The sequence below is a fragment of the Crinia signifera genome, chromosome 3, assembly GCF_055691185.1.
Source record: "Crinia signifera chromosome 3, ASM5569118v1, whole genome shotgun sequence".
In the NCBI taxonomy this organism is placed as follows: domain Eukaryota; kingdom Metazoa; phylum Chordata; class Amphibia; order Anura; family Myobatrachidae; genus Crinia; species Crinia signifera.
The window spans coordinates 15247669-15267690 of NC_139219.1; the positions used below are offsets into that span (position 1 = coordinate 15247669).

At 46.1% G+C, this 20022-nt stretch overlaps 1 protein-coding gene across 1 annotated transcript in view; it reads left to right on the top strand.

Moving 5' to 3' along the window:
- The first annotated feature begins 17663 nt into the window (after positions 1-17663).
- The window catches only part of LOC146063189 (solute carrier family 22 member 7-like), a 78559-nt gene continuing 76200 nt past the window's right edge, over positions 17664-20022 (top strand). Inside the window, exon 1 of the mRNA XM_083175342.1 lies at positions 17664-18096. Coding sequence (XP_083031468.1) covers positions 17728-18096 — 369 coding nt within the window. The 5' untranslated portion in view covers positions 17664-17727. The remainder of the gene's footprint in view (positions 18097-20022) is intronic.

Genomic DNA, 20022 nt, shown 5'->3' on the forward strand with positions numbered 1-20022 from the left:
ATATGCAGACCTGCTGTCCCTTCAACGAGTATCACACTCAATGAGGTGTTCGCATTTAGAGGTGTGGATAGTCGGCCACAAAAAGAGTAGGTGCACCCAGGAAAATGCTGGTGGTCCCCCTGCAAACCATCAGTGACCATCAAATTATGTGTAAGCACACACAGGGGGGCAGAAGTGTAATGGAATTTTTGGTACTCTTTACCTAGAACGGCGCCCATCGCGGTGATCGCGACATCGCGGGCAGTACATAAACGGCCGCGACGCGATGCCCGCGATCACCGCGATTTTCCCATAGGGAACAATGTTAAAAAGCCAGATTGACCGCGATTTTGCATTCAATGCCTCAATGCCCGCGATTTTCACATAGGAATCAATGTTAAATGGGCTACAGAGCCCAAATAGGCAGAATTAACCCTTAAATGTCCCCCCAATTTTTGTACGCCACCCCACGATCCACGCGAACCCGAAGCGTGGCGAGCGCAGCGAGCCCGCGAGGGGCGGCGGTACGCGTCCTCCGACCTTTTCATGCCCTACTATCCACGTCGGCGTGGAGTTGAGAATAGAATAGTGTGGCGAGCGCAGCGAGCCACCGAGCCCGAAGCGTGGCGAGCGCAGCGAGCCCCGCGAGGGGACGCGGATACCTTCACAGGTAAACGCGTCCCCTCGCGGGCTTCACAGGTGTCCGCTTTTCGCCACGGATACCTGTGAAGCCCGCGAGGGGACGCGTATAACTGTGAAGGTATCCGCGTCCCCTCGCGGGGCTCGCTGCGCTCGCCACGCTTCGGGCTCGGTGGCTCGCTGCGCTCGCCACACTATTCTATTCTCAACTCCACGCCGACGTGGATAGTAGGGCATGAAAAGGTCGGAGGACGCGTACCGTCGCCCCTCGCGGGCTCGCTGCGCTCGCCACGCTTCGGGTTGGCGTGGATCGTGGGGTGGCGTACAAAAATTGGGGTGACATTTAAGGGTTAATTGTGACTATTTGGGCTCTGTAGCCCATTTAACATTGATTCCTATGTGAAAATCGCGGGCATTGAGGCATTTTAAAGTAAAATCGCGGTCAATCAGGCTTTTTAACATTGTTCCCTATGGGAAAATCGCGGTGATCGCGGGTACACGATTTTTATGTACCCGCGATTTACCCGCGATGCCCGCGATTTTTTACCCCCGACGCCCGCGATTCTAATCGCGGGCGCCGTTCTAGGTAAAGAGTACCGAATTTTTTGTGATGTGTATCTTATTTCAGTTGCAGCAATGCACATAGAGAAATGTGTCCGCTTTTCGCCACGGATACCTGTGAAGCCCGCGAGGGGACGCGTATAACTGTGAAGGTATCCGCGTCCCCTCGCGGGGCTCGCTGCGCTCGCCACGCTTCGGGCTCGGTGGCTCGCTGCGCTCGCCACACTATTCTATTCTCAACTCCACGCCGACGTGGATAGTAGGGCATGAAAAGGTCGGAGGACGCGTACCGCCGCCCCTCGCGGGCTCGCTGCGCTCGCCACGCTTCGGGTTGGCGTGGATCGTGGGGTGGCGTACAAAAATTGGGGTGACATTTAAGGGTTAATTGTGACTATTTGGGCTCTGTAGCCCATTTAACATTGATTCCTATGTGAAAATCGCGGGCATTGAGGCATTTTAAAGTAAAATCGCGGTCAATCAGGCTTTTTAACATTGTTCCCTATGGGAAAATCGCGGTGTTCGCGGGTACACGATTTTTATGTACCCGCGATGCCCGCGATTTTTTACCCCCGACGCCCGCGATTCTAATCGCGGGCGCCGTTCTAGGTAAAGAGTACCGAATTTTTTGTGATGTGTATCTTATTTCAGTTGCAGCAATGCACATAGAGAAATGTGTCCGCTTTTCGCCACGGATACCTGTGAAGCCCGCGAGGGGACGCGTATAACTGTGAAGGTATCCGCGTCCCCTCGCGGGGCTCGCTGCGCTCGCCACGCTTCGGGCTCGGTGGCTCGCTGCGCTCGCCACACTATTCTATTCTCAACTCCACGCCGACGTGGATAGTAGGGCATGAAAAGGTCGGAGGACGCGTACCGCCGCCCCTCGCGGGCTCGCTGCGCTCGCCACGCTTCGGGTTGGCGTGGATCGTGGGGTGGCGTACAAAAATTGGGGTGACATTTAAGGGTTAATTGTGACTATTTGGGCTCTGTAGCCCATTTAACATTGATTCCTATGTGAAAATCGCGGGCATTGAGGCATTTTAAAGTAAAATCGCGGTCAATCAGGCTTTTTAACATTGTTCCCTATGGGAAAATCGCGGTGATCGCGGGTACACGATTTTTATGTACCCGCGATTTACCCGCGATGACCGCGATTTTTTACCCCCGACGCCCGCGATTCTAATCGCGGGCGCCGTTCTAGGTAAAGAGTACCGAATTTTTTGTGATGTGTATCTTATTTCAGTTGCAGCAATGCACATAGAGAAATGTGGCGCCAGCAATGTTACTGCCGTGGCAGTCTCCAAAGCTTCAGGTCAACCCTTAAGACATTGCTCAGATGGGTTTTCCCCATCGGCTGAACATACAGGTCATTGGCTAGATAGCTGCAGCAGGTCCCGGTGACATCACTGGACTATATCGCTTACCGAAAAACAGACATTTCTCAAAGTTGGCCAACTCAATAGTGTCCATGTTCAGTCCAACTCGGAAAGTTTCATACAACTTGGCCAATGTAATCAGAGACAAGTTTGTAACTCAAAGGGGGCGAGTCCACCAAATCCCACCTACACAGTAACATCCATTCGCAGGCCTGGGGGACCCACCCACATCTTTCATTGGTCATCAACCATTGAAAGATGTGGAAGGTGCAATATGTAAGGTTGCTCTGTGCATGCATGCTGGGAAGGAACTGGGCTGGCAGCTAACATCCGGTGATGGATGATCAGCCACCTGCACCCGTGTCATGGCCTCATGTATCAGGACTGGTGTCTTAACTTTGCGTATTCCCTGTACGGGAAGAGGGATGGCAGCTGACATCCGGTGATTTCATCTGCCCGCCTCCGGCAGCCGCGGCACTGCCTAGTGACCATGGGAATGCCCAGCGTTTTCATGGGCACACTCATGAAACGCTGGGCATTCCCATGGGCATATCCTGTTGCCCCCACTCCCGTCCGCACTGGTAGGTGAGAACAGGGTGGAGAACTTGCCCATTCGCACCCAGTGTATGCACATGTGCATTAGGAAAACATCGATCCCCCGTCCTACATTTCCCCCTCACCCCCATTCTACACTGTGACATAACGGGCAGCTTTTCCACGCCACGGAGCACATTATACCGTACATTGCTCAGGCTGCATCCTTGTCCCTTATATAAGATGGAGTGGTGCGGCCCAAGGTCGCGTGTCTAACCTCAGACAGATAATCAGATAACGCTAACAAAGCCCTCATTCATGGTTGGGCGCTGCGTGCAGTCACATGGCATCTAAGGGGTTAAACACACACACGCACACAGGCTAATGCATGGAGTGTATAACATGATACACAGATTTGTGTGATCCTGTTGCCTATACCTTCCTTCACCTGGATGGTTGGGACAATGACAGCTAAGTATAGGCAGAGCGTGTTTGTGCAGAATGGCCTCATATAACCATTATCAGCGGGCAGTCATGGACATGTGCCAATGCAGGATGGTGGTAATCACTGGCACTAGCAAACTGCTTATGATTGGCTGTTGGCAAATCTTCCACTGACACTGATTGGTGTTTTCGTGATCACCTGCGTACAGATGACATATTGGTGAGCGATCGATGGTTGCATACTATGCGATGGATGACCATTGACGGTTTTACTTATCGTTGGTCATCCATTTTCTTTGACTGAGTGGCCCGTCGGCCAATCAGAACCTGGGGGCAGGGCTGCATCAGTGCGGGGGGTGGAGCTATGTTCTATGTGTCCCATCGATGTAGGGAAGCCATCTGCTTCTCCCCCCTTGATGGCAAAACTATTCTACATCGACCATAAACCATCATTGTTTGCGCATATGAAATGGGAAGTTGCCTCTGCCGTCTAAGAGGGTGTCTGCAATTTAGCTTATGTGTCTCTTGCACCATATGACGTAATCTACTGTAGATCTAGATTTGGACACTCTCGAGGAATGAACAGATGAATTTGATATCTAGTGCACCTCTCCCGGACAGCCATAGATGCCTGGTACAGATGGCTCTCCGATACAACAATCTGCTCAGATTTGCATCTCTCAGTCTGTTTCCTGCTTTACAATGACAGTAACATTTGGATTGTATAGGGGCGGGGTCATGGTGAGGCAATCATGGTGAGGCACCGCCCACTTAGCCGAACCGCCCCCCCTGTAAGTTACAGTCCAGATGCATCTATTACCCTGAACGGATTGCATACTGGGTTATGGATCGGGCCTACATACCCTGTCACACCAGTTTATCTGTCCCTGTGAGCAGAACAGCACGGCGTCGGCAGGAGTTACATTGTGCAGTGTAATAAGTGGAAATCAGGATATAAAAATGACAAGTTTTGTTTGTTTTCTGTTGTTATATAAACGGAGTCTAAAAAAAGATTCCCCAAAAGTATTCTAAGGTCACAGACAAAGGAGCGAATTGTCCAGCAAAGGCGGCAGAACATTGTGTCCTGCTGGAAATGCTAAAAAGAGAGAAGACGTCACAATCCCAACTCCTCCTCCTGTCTGTATTACACGTGTCCTGTGATAACGGGGTCAGAGTAAGTAACATGATGTACTGGCCATTGCCGGTGCTAGGGTGATCGGCGCCCTCCTGCAAACGATAAATTTGCACCCTTCTATGCTTTACAAAGGGACAGCGCATGGCCACACAATAGTATCCCATTACAAATTACACCACACACTAGCACAGTGGTTCCCAAACCGTGTGCCTAGGCACCCTGGGGTGCCTCAAGACACTTGCAGGGGTGCCTTCATTTGGTGGACCAGGACCAATTCATATTATAAATGGTCAATGTAACAGGCAAAACCAGTGCTGGTGGCTGCCAATCATAATATATGTGGACAAACAGAAGCAAAGCCTGTCCCTCACCAGATAACTGTGACATATAAACACAATGTACTTCATTTAATATTTTTTTTCTGAATTTATCGATGAGAAGCATTTGGCCTAGGGGCGCCTTGAAAATGTTTTGATGCTCTAGGGCGCCGTGATTCAAAAAAATTTGGGAACCACTGCACTGCACCGTATCCCTACATAACACCCACACCAGTTGCCGACAGTAGTAGCGTTGTCTATACATAACACCCACACCAGTTGCCGACAGTAGTAGTACATAAAACAGGGAAAGGGGTTTGGGATTTTAGTTCTGCACAAGATAAATGGGAAAAAAGGTTTGTCGGAAAGCCCCAATATTAAGTTACCGTGTTGAGGCTACAATTAATATATGACTGGGGGTGCTGCCAAAGACAATAGTGGTCATACAGGAAACAAAAAAGAAAAGGATTGTCTTTGTTGCTGGCGCACTGAAGAAGAAGAAAATTGTTGAGAAATTGTTTTGTATTAAAATTTAACTTTTAATTCTTTCTAATAAAATAAGCCATTAAAGTGAAATAAGGTTAACATACATGACTGACAAAAACATTGAACAATAGTAAAAATGCACGTGCAGTTTGTGTGTCGTTAATCTGATATATAATTCAAATTATAAGTGTTATTGTTGGCAAGAAAAGATACTTCAATATGGTACACAAAGTGCCCGTATCCGCCGTGAAGGTACACGAATGTTTGCGGTCCAATATTAGGTGTTGTGGGTCGCTTGTAACAATGGTCCAATATGGTACACAAAGTGCCCGTATCCGCCGTGAAGGTGCACGAATGTTTGCGGTCCAATATTAGGTGTTGTGGGTCGCTTGTAACAACGGTCGTATGGGTTGCCGAACGTTCGGTCGTTGTTTGGCTCCTCTATTATTTACGACTGTGTGTCTTAGTAGGTACACAAGTGTATACGGTCCAATAAGGTGTTATAGGTCGCAAGAGACAAGGGTCGTATGGGTGGCCGGACGTTCAGTCGTTGTCTGGCTCCTCTGTTAGTTGCGACTGTGTGTCTAGATGATTGGTTTAGTTTTTATTTTTATTATTATAAGGTGGTTAATGTCCCATGTCCAATATACAAGTCAAGCTTATGACAATTTGATACGTTGAAGTTATGTATCTTATAAGATTTGTACGTGTTTAAGCAGGTAGGTGTAATTCTATGTCCTGCGTACAAGGGATGTTGACAGGCTCGTATTGGATCTTGTCTGGTTGTAATTTTAATGATATGTTGCATGGGTAATTCACCAGTAATTACACTGATTAGTCCCTCTATTAAACAACAGTTATATTGAGATCTGTATACAATCAGATCAATAGATATGGCAGACAAATATAGTTATGTAGCCTGCATAGGTATTGATTGGACATATTGGGTACATAAATCATTAATTGCTGTTTGACAGCATATTGGAAGAAAGTTGCATGGGCGGTCTGACAGTAAGTGTACTAACCAGATCCCTCTATAGTATCACAAGTGTAAAAAAATGGATTACTCAGAGCGCGTGTGATTTTCTTGCAAAAAGGGGGGGATTTGGCATTTAATTGGTCCAATAAGTTGAATGGTGTGTATGTCACCCCAAGATCATACAAAATGTTAGTAAGGTTAGTAAGACATACCAGATCAGGCAAAATACATCATATTTGTATGTCACAGGCGTGAAAGAATGGATTTTAGCACTTTTATCACCACCAACCAATTGTATGGTGTGTATGCCACCCTACGGCTTTGCAAACAACAATTTCTTTAGATGAACTAAACCGATCAATTAGGGCAAACTATATTTTCATAAGTAGAACGTACCAATACGGCGGCTGTGTGGCGTACCCACTAGCTTTTGATAAGCCGGTTTTAGGATGGATTTCACGTTTGTGATGGTCCAACAAATTGTGTAATGTGTATCATGCCTCAAGATTGTACAAAACTCGACATGAGCATTTGGACACAAAAATGGTATATTTTAAATACACAAGCTTGAGCTTATCCAGCATCAATTTATTTAGTCAGTTGGACCAATCGGTATTTTCATAAGTAGAACGTATCAATACAGCGGCTGTGTGGCGTACCCACTAACTTTTGATAAGCCGGTTTTAGGATGGATTTCACGTTTGTGATGGTCCCACAAATTGTGTAGTGTGTATCATGCCTCAAGATTGTACGAAACTCGACATGAGCATTTGGACACAAAAATGGTATATTATAAATACACAAGCTTGAGCTTATCCAGCATCAATTTATTTAGTCAGTTGGACCAATCGGTATTTTCATAAGTAGAACGTACCAATACGGCGGCTGTGTGGCGTGCCCCCTAACTATTGATGATGTACTAATATTGTGGGACGGTCAGCAGGAGGACTTGAAAAAATTCATTTCCATTTTGAATACCAACAAGCTCAATTTGAAACTTACGGGGGAGGAAAGTCAGAGTGAGGTAACCTTTTTAGACCTCACAATTAAAATTGAAGAAGATGGGCAAATCACCACCGATATTTTCAGGAAAAAAACGGCAACTAATAACATCTTGCACGCTTCTAGCTCCCACTTACCGGCTACCATCAAGGGCATCCCCAAAGGGGAACTTTTAAGAACAAAACGCAATTGCTCGCAACCCCTGGACTTCCACATAAGACAGACACAACTATGTGACCGATTAAAACAAAGAGGGTACAGTAATACAATTATTAAGACAGCTAAAAATGAAGTGAAAAGTTACCCACGAGAATCGCTCCTGGTCCCTAAATCTAAACCGAAACGAGAAGAACCCATCAGGTACATTGGGACCTTTAACAGTCGATGGCGAGATGTCACCTCAATTCTCCAGAAACATTGGACAATTTTACATACTGACCCAGACCTCAAAGAAATATTGCCAGCCAGAGTTGAAACCAGTTGGAGACGCTCCCCCAATCTGAGAGATAGAGTGGTTCAGAGCCACCTGGCATCCCCCAAAAAATCATTATATACCAAAAAAGGCTCTTATCAATGCAGACAATGCAAGGCATGTCAATATATGACACCGACCACACACTTTGTGGACAGATATAACAAGAAATGGACAATCGACACTTACATCGATTGCACCACTGTGGGAGTCGTGTACCAACTGATCTGCCCATGTAATAAAATCTACATAGGCAAGACAAAACGACAGCTGAAAGTGAGAATCTTGGAGCACATTGGCAGTATAAGAAACTCCAAACAAGACAAACTTAGATTCAAGACCCTCACACCAATAGCTAACCACTTTTTACAAGCCCACAATAGTGATCCCAAGCATTTAAGAGCCTTCGGAATGAAAAACATCAGAATGAATACACGTGGGGGTGACATTGACAAAATCCTACTCCAACAGGAAACAAAAATGATATTTTTAATGAATAGCCTGCAACCGGCAGGACTTAATGAAACGAATAGTTTTTCATCATATTTATAGATAATCTGTATTCATGTTTATCTGACCACCATATAATCAAGAATGGTAAAAATAATAAAATACTGTCTGTCATGACAACCATAACCCCTTCCCCATCACCTTATCACAGGTATTTTCACCCATGGAATCACGTCCAATATCCTCATCATATCCCCTACACTTTATTCCCTTTCTTCCTTTTATTCCATTCCACCCTTATGCCCAATCACTAAAAGACATACATTACCATCTTATGGTACTTTATCTTATCTCCTGATTACCAATTGAAGAACACAGGAATTTATTTCCCTTCCCACCATATTTTCACGTTTGATACTCACCTTTTTATTGCTGTGGTTTTGTTCACTTTTTTCTTCTTTCTCTCACTCCACTCCTGAAAAACAAACAACAAATAATAATAACTAATAGAAACACTCCCTATATAATCCTAAATATATAAAAACCAATAGTTATATCACGGTATATAATTCATATAATCATAGTAAGGTCAGACATCCATGTAATATACAATCTTTATCCTTATTTTTAATTTAATTTTTATTGTCATTACAATTTATTTTTATATTTATTTATTTTTATTTTTATTATCATTATTTCTATTATATTTATTTCATGATTAATTACAATCCGGTTTTTTAATTTATATTCGTTTAGCAGGGATCATTTTTGTCAATAATAGATTTATGGACTGGCGTTAAGGCAAGATACACAAATCTGTTCAACACAAGATATAAGAGGATGACATCATCGCAGGTCCTGATTGACTAGACATCAGATGACTGCAATCCAGCACCCGATTGGCCCAAATATCTGACTTATACCCACTGACATGGCTGTTCTGATCCAGCCTTGAAAAAGCCTATGTGAAACGCGCGTTGGCCGTATGCACGTGCAGTTTGACATGTGTCTCACATAATACAATGTTTATTTATTAATAATGTGTTTAAATGATGTATTGAATGCTCAGATAGATAACTGGACATTTAGCGGTAGACATTGGAATTTATACCCTAGTACTGGTCCACTTAACTTTAATGCACGCTGCGATCTGTACCTGACGGGAGCAATAGCACACTGAAGCCGGTGCTTAACCTCCAGACGCAGGACTAACAGCCCGTAACCTAACGGGCAGCGCATCTTAGTGAGAAGCGGGCGCCCTACTTACAATACAAGCTATTTCAGCGCAATACTATTTTGAATGTGCTGAGCGCTCAGACATTTAAAATCTACTTTGTAGCTACGCGCTAAGATTGGAGGCGCACCTGCTCATCACTTATCTTTAGCCTGTAAAATCGGGCATATATCACGGACAGTAACCGCATGTCCTTTTGAAAATCATTGGTTTAATAACCTATTCTGCATATATCTACAGCCCATGGTCTTATAATTGTGCAATAGGGTTGACAAATCAATAAGCTCAATACACCATTTTTTGTTGGTATATAATTTCTCTAATCCCTGTGCCCCTCTCTGCCCATACAAATAAAATGTGCCTTGATCGATTGGGTCTATTCGACCAATCCAATTTGATAATTGTATAGTCTTGGGGTTCCATACACATGATCCAATTTGTTGGATCACCAAATACACGAAATCCACCCCAAAATTTTGGCACAGATAGGGTAAACAGGTACACTGCTCATCTACCACACGGATACGCTTCACACAAAATAAATGTGACCCATTCCGATTGGTTCAACTGACTAAATAAATTGATGCTGGTTAAGCTCAAGCTTTTGTATTTATAATATACCATTTTTGTGTCCAAATGCTCATGTCGAGTTTCGTACAATCTTGAGGTATGATACACACTACACAATTTGTTGGACCATCACAAACGTGAAATCCATCCTAAAACCGGCTTATCAAAAGTTAGGGGGCACGCCACACAGCCGCCGTATTGGTACGTTCTACTTATGAAAATACCGATTGGTCCAACTGACTAAATAAATTGATGCTGGATAAGCTCAAGCTTGTGTATTTATAATATACCATTTTTGTGTCCAAATGCTCATGTCGAGTTTCGTACAATCTTGAGGCATGATACACACTACACAATTTGTGGGACCATCACAAACGTGAAATCCATCCTAAAACCGGCTTATCAAAAGTTAGTGGGTACGCCACACAGCCGCTGTATTGATACGTTCTACTTATGAAAATACCGATTGGTCCAACTGACTAAATAAATTGATGCTGGATAAGCTCAAGCTTGTGTATTTAAAATATACCATTTTTGTGTCCAAATGCTCATGTCGAGTTTTGTACAATCTTGAGGCATGATACACATTACACAATTTGTTGGACCATCACAAACGTGAAATCCATCCTAAAACCGGCTTATCAAAAGCTAGTGGGTACGCCACACAGCCGCCGTATTGGTACGTTCTACTTATGAAAATATAGTTTGCCCTAATTGATCGGTTTAGTTCATCTAAAGAAATTGTTGTTTGCAAAGCCGTAGGGTGGCATACACACCATACAATTGGTTGGTGGTGATAAAAGTGCTAAAATCCATTCTTTCACGCCTGTGACATACAAATATGATGTATTTTGCCTGATCTGGTATGTCTTACTAACCTTACTAACATTTTGTATGATCTTGGGGTGACATACACACCATTCAACTTATTGGACCAATTAAATGCCAAATCCCCCCTTTTTTGCAAGAAAATCACACGCGCTCTGAGTAATCCATTTTTTTACACTTGTGATACTATAGAGGGATCTGGTTAGTACACTTACTGTCAGACCGCCCATGCAACTTTCTTCCAATATGCTGTCAAACAGCAATTAATGATTTATGTACCCAATATGTCCAATCAATACCTATGCAGGCTACATAACTATATTTGTCTGCCATATCTATTGATCTGATTGTATACAGATCTCAATATAACTGTTGTTTAATAGAGGGACTAATCAGTGTAATTACTGGTGAATTACCCATGCAACATATCATTAAAATTACAACCAGACAAGATCCAATACGAGCCTGTCAACATCCCTTGTACGCAGGACATAGAATTACACCTACCTGCTTAAACACGTACAAATCTTATAAGATACATAACTTCAACGTATCAAATTGTCATAAGCTTGACTTGTATATTGGACATGGGACATTAACCACCTTATAATAATAAAAATAAAAACTAAACCAATCATCTAGACACACAGTCGCAACTAACAGAGGAGCCAGACAACGACTGAACGTCCGGCCACCCATACGACCCTTGTCTCTTGCGACCTATAACACCTTATTGGACCGTATACACTTGTGTACCTACTAAGACACACAGTCGTAAATAATAGAGGAGCCAAACAACGACCGAACGTTCGGCAACCCATACGACCGTTGTTACAAGCGACCCACAACACCTAATATTGGACCGCAAACATTCGTGCACCTTCACGGCGGATACGGGCACTTTGTGTACCATATTGGACCATTGTTACAAGCGACCCACAACACCTAATATTGGACCGCAAACATTCGTGTACCTTCACGGCGGATACGGGCACTTTGTGTACCATATTGAAGTATCTTTTCTTGCCAACAATAACACTTATAATTTGAATTATATATCAGATTAACGACACACAAACTGCACGTGCATTTTTACTATTGTTCAATGTTTTTGTCAGTCATGTATGTTAACCTTATTTCACTTTAATGGCTTATTTTATTAGAAAGAATTAAAAGTTAAATTTTAATACAAAACAATTTCTCAACAATTTTCTTCTTCTTCAGTGCGCCGACAGTAGTAGCGCTGACAGACTTGCGGTGTCCGGGTCCAAGAACTGGGCAGGCAGCTGACGACCTTTGATGTCAGCAACCCACTGCCTGGCAGGCAGGTGCCCGCCTGCGTTTGCATTGGGATGGCCAGTGTTTTTCCAGCATTTTCGTGGGCATCCCCCCCTCCCCCCCATGGCAACTATGCCAGTCGCCGAAGGAGCCCGCACAGAAGCCATGCTCATGTGCCTATGCAGAAAGAAAACATCGGTCAACAGTGCGAACACCCCGGGGGCCGAAGCAACTAGAATCAGACCCTTAATGTAAATTAAGCCCTAAGATTTTATTTGACGATCTGACCACAGGGTCCCTGGTCTATACATGAGCACAACCAACTCAGCAATTGTATTGGAATCTGCAGCGAGCGCAATGACGACAATATCTTCCTACTTAGGGCCTTATTCTGGTTGGTGCGGTCCGTTCCGAATTCTTTTGGAGGGCGCTTTTTAGCCGTCTGCGCATGCGTAGGCAACGCAATGCGCATGTGCCACGCATGGTCTACGTACTCGTTCTCACTAATACCGTACAGAAATGTCCACCGAATTGACTCTGGAAATATGGGCGTCATTCGGACCTACACAAGGGCGTGGTTTCAAAGTGGGCAAAACTGGGCGTAAACATGGGCGTACACGAGGGAGTGCACGAACTCTGGTAGGCGTGCATTCGGACAGCACACCGACTGCAAATGAACCAACACACATGAAATATGCGGTCTTCATAAGCAAGTTTCACTTTGCGGAGAGCACTTGTTCATGCGCTAGGCATTTGGTTCGCCCAATTAGTACGCCCGCACCTGAATCACTCTCAGCTGAACACAATCCACTCCTCTACTCATTAGTGATTAATTACACTCTTTTCATAGCTTCAATTGGAAGCATTGCTGCCTAAAAGGACCATTACTAAATACGCAAATATATGCTGAAAGCACGACTGCATTTTTGCTATTTTACACACATTTACACTGCAAGAAATGGGCATAAGTGTGTCATGTGGCAGATGTATGAGTTCAGATAACAGTCGTGAGTTTTGCGGAAATACCCCGCATCGGTGCGTACGGGCAGCTTCCCGTCCGTTCGGACGCTGTTAGACCGTGCAGAATCTTTTTGTTGCCACCGCACACGCACGGTTTGGTTGTTGTCCGAAAACACACCCTCTTCTTAGAGAGTGAGTCCGTCCGAATGCGGAGGACCTGTGGGCGTTTGTTCTTACAATGTCCGCACAGCGTGGCGTTCGGTCAGCTCTGAAAGAATTCGGGACGGACCGCACCAACCATAATAACCTCCTTAGTGACAGCGATGGTGAAGTGGTTGGGGTTGGGACTCTAATGTGCCCGTTGCATTGTAGTAACAGTCCACTTCTTCAGATTTTACCACTTCTTCTAACTTTAAGTCCTATACGCACGGTGCGATTCATTATCTATTCAATCCCGATTCTTTCGGTATGGAATTGCACGGCGTAGTGCGCACATTTGTTTTGGACTATAAAGTACAGAATGCAGCAACGAATGCAGCTGAACACCATTCGATGTCAAAATCGAATCGAAACCTAACCCTAATCGCAAAATGAGTACGGGGCATTACTGTTAGGGAGGCCAATCCCGGGATCGGGTTCGGCGGGATCCCGGGATTTTGGCCTAAAATTGTCGGGATTTGGATCCCGGGATTGAAGCTTCCAATTCCAGGATTAGTACCCCCATACAAAAATGAACTTTTTGTTTAAAGCCGGGCAGCGATAAGCGATTTAGAATATGGCTCAGACGCTGCCCGGCTGAATGCTCCTTACCCCGATGCTGTTTCGGAGTCGGGACAGTGTGCGGTGCTGAGTCTGACAAGCATGGCGGCACCCAGGCTGCGCAACGTGACCCCTGACATCACGTCACGCTGCGCAGCCTGGCCAACGCTATGCCTGTCAGACTCAACACAGTCACTGTCCTAAACCCGGACAGAGCCCGCTGTGCCGCCCCCAGGAGACAGTCAAACGGTCCTGCTCCCTGCTGCGCTCACCACTGCCGCAGTGAGTGACAGGACAGGGCAGGGGGGTTGGGGAAGGATTGCGGGGAGGGGGGTGCAATTTTTCTAGTGACATTTGGGCAAGGAGCCGGGTTTTTTTCTTATTAGGGAGGCCAATCCCGGGAATCCCGGGATTGAGCATTTTTTTAATCCCGAATCCCGGGATTGAAAAAGTGCCCCGGGATTGGCATCCCTAATTACTGTTTTATAAAATTTACATTTATTTGATCTGTTTATTAGATTTTACCATTGAGCAAGTACACAGAGTTACTGTGATTCCACCCAACAGGGAATCTTATTGGGTAAGGCTGCCACCTCTTAGCCAATAAGCAAACCTTATTATTTATGCAGATGTAACAGGCTGATCACTCTAAATTGTATTTAACATACTGTAGCCTTGATCAGATATTGTTCATTTACTTGTTAAGGAAATACGTAATTGCTCAGATGGATAAAACGCCCCTGACTTCCTCAGCAGGCCCCATGTCCTACTGTGAGAAATGAGTTATATAGCCTTATTTAATCTATCCCTTATGTAAAATACATACTGTACACACTATTCTCTATGGTTAAAACCACCTACAATATTTATCATTAAGGATATTTTCGATCTCACAATTAATTTGGCCAGATATATCAAGCTTCACAAAGAGATAAAATGAAGAGTGATAAACAACCAGCCAATCAGCTCTTACCTGACATTTTTCAAACCCAGCTTGTAACATGACAGGTAGGAGCTGATTGGCTAGCTGTTTATCGCTCTCCATTTTATCACTTTTTGAAGCTTGATACATATGGCCCAATGGACCTAATTCACTAATCGTGATTTTGGCGCTTTTGCGTATGCGCACCTGTGGTGGTGCACTTGCGTTCATATTCCAAAAATTGCAAATGCAGTCAACGCAGCCTTTTTGGCGTGTCAACAAGGGGTCGAGGGCATTCGTGGAGCAGGCCGCTGCAGCTATGTGACGTTACACGCGGCCGCTGCGACCGAAACATTCTAGACTGCGCAGGCAGGGAGCTACTCTTAGGCAAGTTTGACTCTTTTGGAGAGGGCGCCAGTTCAGTGAGGCCATGGGGGCGGATGCATTGCACAACAGGGGGCGGGGCTACAAAGATATGATTCGCGTCATTGTAACCCTGCCCCACAGTGCAATGCCTGAAATACTGCCAATACTGCTTGACAGCGAGGATGTGATCGCACTGGCCATGCCCCCCCCCAAACAGGATGATGCCTTAATTCACTCCGCCGCGGGGGGGGGGGGTTGCAGGAGATTGCCTGCATTCCGGGAGGGGAACCCAATTTCCGGGACCATCCCAGCCATTATGGCAAGGTCGGTAACCCTGCTTTTGAGATGTGGGCATTTTGCTGTATAACAAAGCGTATGCATCTATGCAATGCGATTAAAGTAATTTGCAATCACATTGCGTGTAAGGACCCAGCATACATGGTGGCCTTACGCTTTGCTGGGCGCTAAAGCCCCTTCCCCCCATGCTAGTGACAGCAAGTGTAGTTTTGCAAGGATTTGCAAAAGTACAATTGAAGCTGAATTGGGCCCAATATCTCTATATTATTACCTCTCTGGCAAGAGAGTGTGAACATGATTGTATTGTGGAACTTCTCAATGAACAGTGCACGTGCTCCTTTATTAAATTAAAGTCTCATGATTCCTGAACTTTTTACCTGGGTCTGATGAAAGGTCCTGGGTCCTGCTCCCCCATTACAGGGAGTTGGACTGCAGCGCAGCCTCTCTCCTCAGCTCAGCACAATCTGCTTAGTGATGTGTGCTGAGCTGGGGAGATAAAGAGAGGCAGCTGCAGCACAGCCTCTCTCCTCAGCTCAGCACATGCTGCTCAGTGATGTGTGCTGAGCTGGGGAGATAGAGAGAGGCAGCTGCAGCACAGTCTCTCTCCTCAGCTCAGCACATGCTTCTCAGAGATGTGATTTGAGCTGGGGAGATATAGAGAGGCAGCTGCAGCACAGCCTCTCTCCTCAGCTCAGCACATGCTGCTCAGTGATGTGTGCTGAGCTGGGGAGATAGAGAGAGGCAGCTGCAGCACAGACTCTCTACTCAGCTCGGAGCATGCTGCTTAGTGATGTGTGCTGAGCTGGGGAGATAGAGAGAGGCAGCTGCAGCACAGCCTCTCTACTCAGCTCGGAGCATGCTGCTTAGTGATGTGTGCTGAGCTGGGGAGATAGAGAGAGGCAGCTGCAGCACAGCCTCTCTCCTCAGCTCAGCACAAGCTGCTCAGTGATGTGTGCTGAGCTGGGGAGTTAGAGAGAGGCAGCTGCAGTACAGCCTCTCTCCTCCGCTCAGCACATGCTTCTGTGATGTTGGTTGATCTGGGGAGATAGAGAGAGGCAGCTGCAGCACAGCCTCTCTCCTCAGCTCAGCACATGCTGCTCAGTGATGTGTGCTGAGCTGGGAAGATAGAGAGAGGCAGCTGCAGCACAGTCTCTCTCCTCAGCTCAGCACATGCTTCTCAGAGATGTGATTTGAGCTGGGGAGATATAGAGAGGCAGCTGCAGCACAGCCTCTCTCCTCAGCTCAGCACATGCTTCTCAGTGATGTGTGCTGAGCTGGGGGGATATAGAGAGGCAGCTGCAGCGGCAGCCTGTCCTCTCTCCCTGCGGTGGTGTGCATGCCTTCCTGGTGGCCACGGTCCTTCATTTTACAGAGGGGCCGTTAACTTGTCGGTGCCCCTGGGTAAAGATCCCGTGTTTCATCTAAAACACATACACACTGGGGGTGATTCAGTAGTAATCGGACGGGGCTGAATTGGCCCAGTTCCGACGGTGGGGGGAGTCTGCGCAGACCCCCTGTGTAAACGCCTTTGGTGAGTATCACACTTGCCACGTCATTCACATGGGTAAGGGAAATTCTGAAAATGCTGGGCGTGCCCCGGGTAAACGCACCCGGGTATTTTAGATCACACAATGAGCCTAATTCAGCTTCAGCTGTTAAAGTGTGATTACATAATTCTGCAATCGCATTACGTGGAGGGAACCGGCATGCCCTGCGCTGGGCACCCAACCCCCCCCCCCATATGCTAGTGACGGCAAGTGTAGTTTTGCAAAAATCTGAAAACTACAATTAAAGCTGAATTAGGCCCAATATTTTGTTATAAATTAGATTTTATGCAAACAATTACCTATCTTGCAAGAGAGTGTGAACATGATGGGATTGGTCGTGTTCTGCGGAACTTCTCAATGAACATTGCACGTGCTCCTTTATTAAATTAAAGTCTCATGATTCCTGAACAGGGACCTCGCTCTCACTGCCGGAATTGAGCTAATTGCAAACAGTGTACAGAAATTAGTAAATTTATTTTGCATATATTCCTGTAAAAACACACCCTAGTCCTAATTCGAGACGTGCTGCTCTCCATTCATACTCACTCGTACATTTCAACTTCATGGTCGCACGGACTCTCGAGGCTTGTGCAGGATGAAGTTTGAGGATGTCCTCTCAGAAGCCGGCGTCTTCGGCAGATTTCAGAAATTGTCCCTTCTAATCCTCTGCCTCCCAAGAGTCATTCTTCCTCTACACTTCCTATTACACATCTTCATCTCAGCTGTTCCACCCCATCACTGTACCGTTCCCAACCCGGGGAACCTGAGCCAGGAAGACCTTCTTCTCATCAACATCCCCAGAGAGGCCGATGGGACCTTCAGTTCCTGTACCATGTATTCCCAGGCACAGCCTCACCTGCTACTGAACAGATCCCAGAAGATGGTCAATGAGTCCCAGGTGCAGGGATGTCACCACGGCTGGACCTATGATGTCTCCACGTTCTCCTCCACCACCGTCACAGAGGTAGGACTTTACTGTAGATACCACAAATGTGCAAAGTTTGATTATGTTATAGACTAAAAATATCAGAGGTAGTGCCAATATTCAAAAAAGGAAAAAAGGAAGATCCCGCTAATTACAGACCCGTTAGTTTAACATCAATTGTGGGTAAACTATTTGACGGATTTTTAAGGGATGGTATCCAGGAATATTTAGATCATCACCGTCTACTCAGTACTAACCAACATGGGTTCGTGAAAAATCGTTCATGCCAAACTAATCTACTAGGGTTCTATGAAGAGGTTAGCAAAAACCTCGATAATGGAAATGCTGTAGATGTGATTTTCCTAGATTTCGCTAAAGCATTTGATACTGTCCCACACAAGAGATTGATTAATAAAATGGAGAACCTAGGATTGGGTGAAAATATCTGCAGATGGGTAGGGAATTGGCTATGTAATAGAGAACAAAGAGTGGTTGTGAATGGTGCCGTATCAGATATGATACCGATACTAAGTGGAGTGCCACAGGGTTCGGTTTTGGGGCCCATTTTGTTTAACATATTTATTAACGATATTGGGATAGGGTTACTCAGCAATGTATCCATCTTTCCTCTACCTCCCCATGGCAGCCGAACACATGGGTTTCCTCCCTTATAGGTAGACATCTGGAAAGGAAAGAAAAGACACTGCCCCTATATAAGGTCCGCCCACCTAAGGCTCTGTGTCTTTTTTTTCCTTTCCAGGTGGACAGGAGGCTTACCCTGTGAACAGCTGCTGGTCTTCCCCACTGCCTAGTGCAGCAGGGGTTTTAGACCTATGGTGAGGTAGAGGTGGCCCGCTACCTAGTGTGGTTGGGAACCTGGTCTGCTAGGCGGCCCGCTGCCTAGTGCAGTAAGGGCCGTTCTTTGTGTTTTTGCCCCATGTACTGACCGCTTGTAGTAATACCGGGCGTCCGGTATAATCATGTGCCTCTGTGAGCCAGGCGGCTGGCGCGTGCAGCGTCTCCCCCTCTGTGTAGCGCGGATGCAGGCGCTTCCTGCCGCGTGCGTGTCTGGAGTGCCGGGGGCGCGCGCGCGCGTGTGCCGGCGCTTGATGATGACGCGGCGGACGCTGCGGCGTCTGACGTCGGGCGGAGGGGAGGGGACGCTGGAGGGGGCTGCGGCGGTGACGCGGGCGGGCGTCCGGCGTCATAAGAGGGCGCCAGGACAGCCTGGCCTGCGTATCTGGAGCGCACGGAAGTGGAGTTCTGAAGGGACAAAACGGACTGAGTTCTATTGGAGGGGCTGTATCCCTGCACTGCAGAAATAAGAATACTTTACAGCAGACTGGTAAGGTCCCTTACAGCATGCGCTGCAGGGACTTCTTCTCTCTATATTACTGTGGCTGATTGGTGTTGTTTTTACAGTACTATATAATGGAGGAAGAGAGAAGGCAGCCATCTAAGTCAGGGTAAGCCTAAGCTGGATGCTTTTTAGTTTTTGGCTGATTTTTACTGGGCTAGTTTATGGTAGTTGTGTTCTATTGGATTCTGATGGTATATTGCTGTATACTTAGGTCTGAAACTGGCAAGGAGAAAGCTGAGGCCAAGGCAAAGCACAAGAAAAGGACTGCTAAATGTGTCCTCTGTGATAAAGACCTGCCAGAGAAATGTACAGGGTCTGTGTGTGAGAAGTGTAAAAGGCCGCCAATGCTGGGGCCGGATCAAATGAAGGACCTGGTGTCCATGTTGAGAACCTCCTTGGCAGATACCTTTGTCACAAAGGATGACCTAGCCAAGATGTCCCTGAAAAGACCCAGGGAGGTGTTGTCAGAGGATTCGGATGGATCAGAGGGCCCGGCAGCAGGCCATGATGATGAGGTTATAGAGGAAGGCGAAGTCGTACAGGAAAAACCAGATCCTGGGTTTAATCCAGACCTGCTGGAAAACTTGCTGGGTTTAATCAATAAA